This window comes from Octopus bimaculoides, chromosome 23, assembly GCF_001194135.2.
Source record: "Octopus bimaculoides isolate UCB-OBI-ISO-001 chromosome 23, ASM119413v2, whole genome shotgun sequence".
Lineage (NCBI taxonomy): Eukaryota > Metazoa > Mollusca > Cephalopoda > Octopoda > Octopodidae > Octopus > Octopus bimaculoides.
The window spans coordinates 16,996,974-17,000,107 of record NC_069003.1 but is presented as its reverse complement, the minus strand read 5'-3'; the positions used below and the strand labels follow the sequence as shown (position 1 = coordinate 17,000,107).

Genomic DNA, 3,134 nt, shown 5'->3' with positions numbered 1-3,134 from the left:
GGTAATTAAAATTTTTACCCCCCACCTTAATTAAGCGAGGCCGTGTGTGTGTAAGAAAAAAACATTTTCTAACAGAAAAGTATGTTATTAAAATGAATTATCTTTTACATATTTTTTAAAAAATCACTGTGGCCTCAGGGTCTCTACTATTTAAAATTATAAACAGAAACAATCAGGGGTGAGGAGTGGGGTTGAAAAATACATAGATTTTCAAATTTTTTTTTTATAACATAAATGTGTTTATGGAGAGAATATATTGAAAAGCATCAATACATGCATGAGTGAGAAAGAAACAAGGAGGGTTGTCTTGGGTTGTGCTAGAAACAACAGCCAAATCTCCCTTAAATCACACTTTTTCCTCTGAAAATATTTACAATTTTTTTTTTTTACCGAAAAGGCTCCTCCTCTAACTTTCAATGCCATTCTAAAAATATGCAATCACTTTATCAAAATTTCAAAGCTACAGAATAATGCAGGATTAATTGAAATCAATGTGAATGAAAAAGTATTACATTTGACAGAATAATCTGAATGCTAAAGGATTAATCTATACACACTGTCAATAAACCAGTTATTGCAGTGTTTCTAGTGAGATAATATCTCTGATGGGTGTACAGAAAAATAAAAAATTCATCTCAGCAGTGGCCAGAGAGAGTGCCAGATGCATTATTGCCTTTTAGAGACTTTTCTGTGTTTTTAACAGTAAATTCATAAGAAATGTTATCTCAGGACAGAAACTGTAGTAATTGGTGTATTGAGGGTGTATACATTGAGTATGATATATAGATAGCTATTTTAATTAAACACTACCTCAATTGTGTCTACCAGATATGCATATATTTAATTGCGGTGAGCTCTAAATTGTTAATTAGAAATAATCATTTAGTGAGGAAAAGAGAATTTTATTAAGTTTTGTCTGTGAAAGGTTTGAGTGAAACAAAATGACCCAAGTACTTATTTTTTAAACCTGGTTCATATATTGGTTTCTTTTTGTCAAACCACTAAGTTATAGGAACATAAACAAACCAACACTGGTTGTCAAGCAGTGGTGGGGGACAAATACAAAACCACATGCACACACACACATATGATGCGCTTCTTTCAGTATCTATTTACCAAATACATTCACAATGCTTTGGCTGGCCCAAAAGCACTTACCCAAGGTTTTATGTAGTGGGACTGAACCCAAAACCATGTCGTTGGGAAGCAAACTTTTTATCACATAAAACCCAGGTGCAGGCCTGGGCTTTTATGTTTGTTTGTATTGAAGTCTGCTCTGACCCCACAAGTTTATGACTAAAGGTGGAACTTCTGGAAGAAATTTGAGACCCTGAGACTGGGGTAGGATCCTCTCTATTGTAGGGTGGGACCCAGCTGATAGTCACTGGACTGGACAGAGGCATTCTGCCCATTGACATTTTATTTTATTTTTAGACACAGTCCATCTAGAACTACATTATCTATTGATGTTTCCTTCCATTTTGAACCCTTTAACACTATAAATGACCACTATAGGACTCCAAATAACACTGATACAGCTGGTAAAAGAACATGAACTGGGTAAGAAACTGCACTCAATCTCAACGGCAGCATATAGATATAGATGAGAGCTTACCCTCCCTGATTATGATGATGATAATGAAAACAGACCACCCAGCAGGCAACAAAAAGGTGTAAGACAAAAGCTAGCAAGAAAAACCATTGCACGAGCAATACCCCAAATGAGCTGAGGAAACTGATTTAGATATGAGAATTGCTGGCTTGAAAGCTGAAACAGAAGGAATTATCCAAGCATCACACCATCAGAGTCCCCTCATCCAAAACTATCGAGCTAATGTTTTGCACAAAGGGGCAGACACAGTATGTAGACTCTGTGATGACAAACTTGAAAGCATTGATCACATTGTTGCCAGTTGCCCAGTCCTTACTCCTACAGAATATAAAACCAGCCATGATTGAGTTGGCCAGTACTGGCGCTTATGCCATCACTATTATATCCCACACATTAAGAACTGGTATGAACTCCATCCACAGCCAGTCACCAAAAAGAATGAGTGTTATCATCCTAAGGAATTTTGGCATACATACAGACAGGCAAATAAATGCTTAAAGACCTAAGACAAAAAACATGTCTGTTAATTGATATGACAGTACCTACTGATAGAAACATCTCACTAAAAGAATTTGAGAAACTATAAAAATACTTGAAGATGTAGCAATTAAAAACCTAACCATCTTTGTTGTAGGTGCCTTGGGAATGATAAAAAAAAAGGTACCAATCAATTTTTTATAAGATCCTGGGGAAACCATCAATCTGTGAAGTTCAAAAAATTGTGCTGACATCAACTGCTCACCTTCTCAAGAAGCTTCTCTCTATATGCATGCCTTAAGTCTCTGGTTGAGAGTCAGATGGAAGAGGAAATAAATTGGAAATCACATGAAAAATAATAATAGTAATAATATATGGTTGTTCTCAAAGTGATTTATTGTAAATTCTTTCTTTAATACCAGTGTAAATATTTTAATCTTCAGACATGTTTTTTCTTTTTTTTTTTTTCATCATTGCTGCAGGTATCGATCATAAAATCTTTCCTGGCTGGTTCGCTAAGTGGAACTTGCTCAGCTCTTCTCTTCCAACCATTAGATTTGGTGAAAACACGACTGCAATCACCAGTCAAAGCTGGGTGAGTAACTAGTTTGACGAATTCTTGTGAATGAATGAATGAACTCGCTTCAAAACCAAACCTACACTTAACATGTATGAGGTGGGGTATGGTGACATTTACTATCAAACTTATATATGTCAATAGATATAATTCTCTCTCTCTCTCTTTCTCTCTCTCTCTCTCTCTCTCTCTCTCTCTATATATATATATATATATATGTGTGTGTGTGTGTGTTTGTGTATGTATATGTATGTATGTATATATGTATGTATATGTATGTTAAGGCGCATGGCTCAGTGGTTAGAGCATTGAGCTTACGATCATGAGGTTGTGAGTTCGATTCCCGAACCGGGCTGTGTGTTGTGTTCTTGAGCAAGACACTTTATTTCACGTTGCTCCAGTTAACTCAGCTGTAGAAATGAGTTGCAACATCACAGGTGCCAAGCTGTATCAGCCTTTGCTTTTCCC

General features: G+C 36.0%; 1 protein-coding gene across 3 annotated transcripts in view; it reads left to right on the top strand.

Annotated features, from left to right (window-relative positions):
• LOC106877136 (mitochondrial glycine transporter A) overlaps positions 1–3,134 on the top strand; it is a 59,169-nt gene that overhangs the window by 7,041 nt on the left and 48,994 nt on the right. For all 3 annotated transcript variants that reach the window (XR_008266612.1, XM_052975880.1, XM_052975879.1), the window contains exon 2: positions 2,572–2,684. Coding sequence is in view for 2 of the 3 variants with exons in the window: in XM_052975880.1 (XP_052831840.1) it covers positions 2,572–2,684 (113 nt within the window). In the remaining variant the exon portion in view is untranslated. The remainder of the gene's footprint in view (positions 1–2,571; positions 2,685–3,134) is intronic.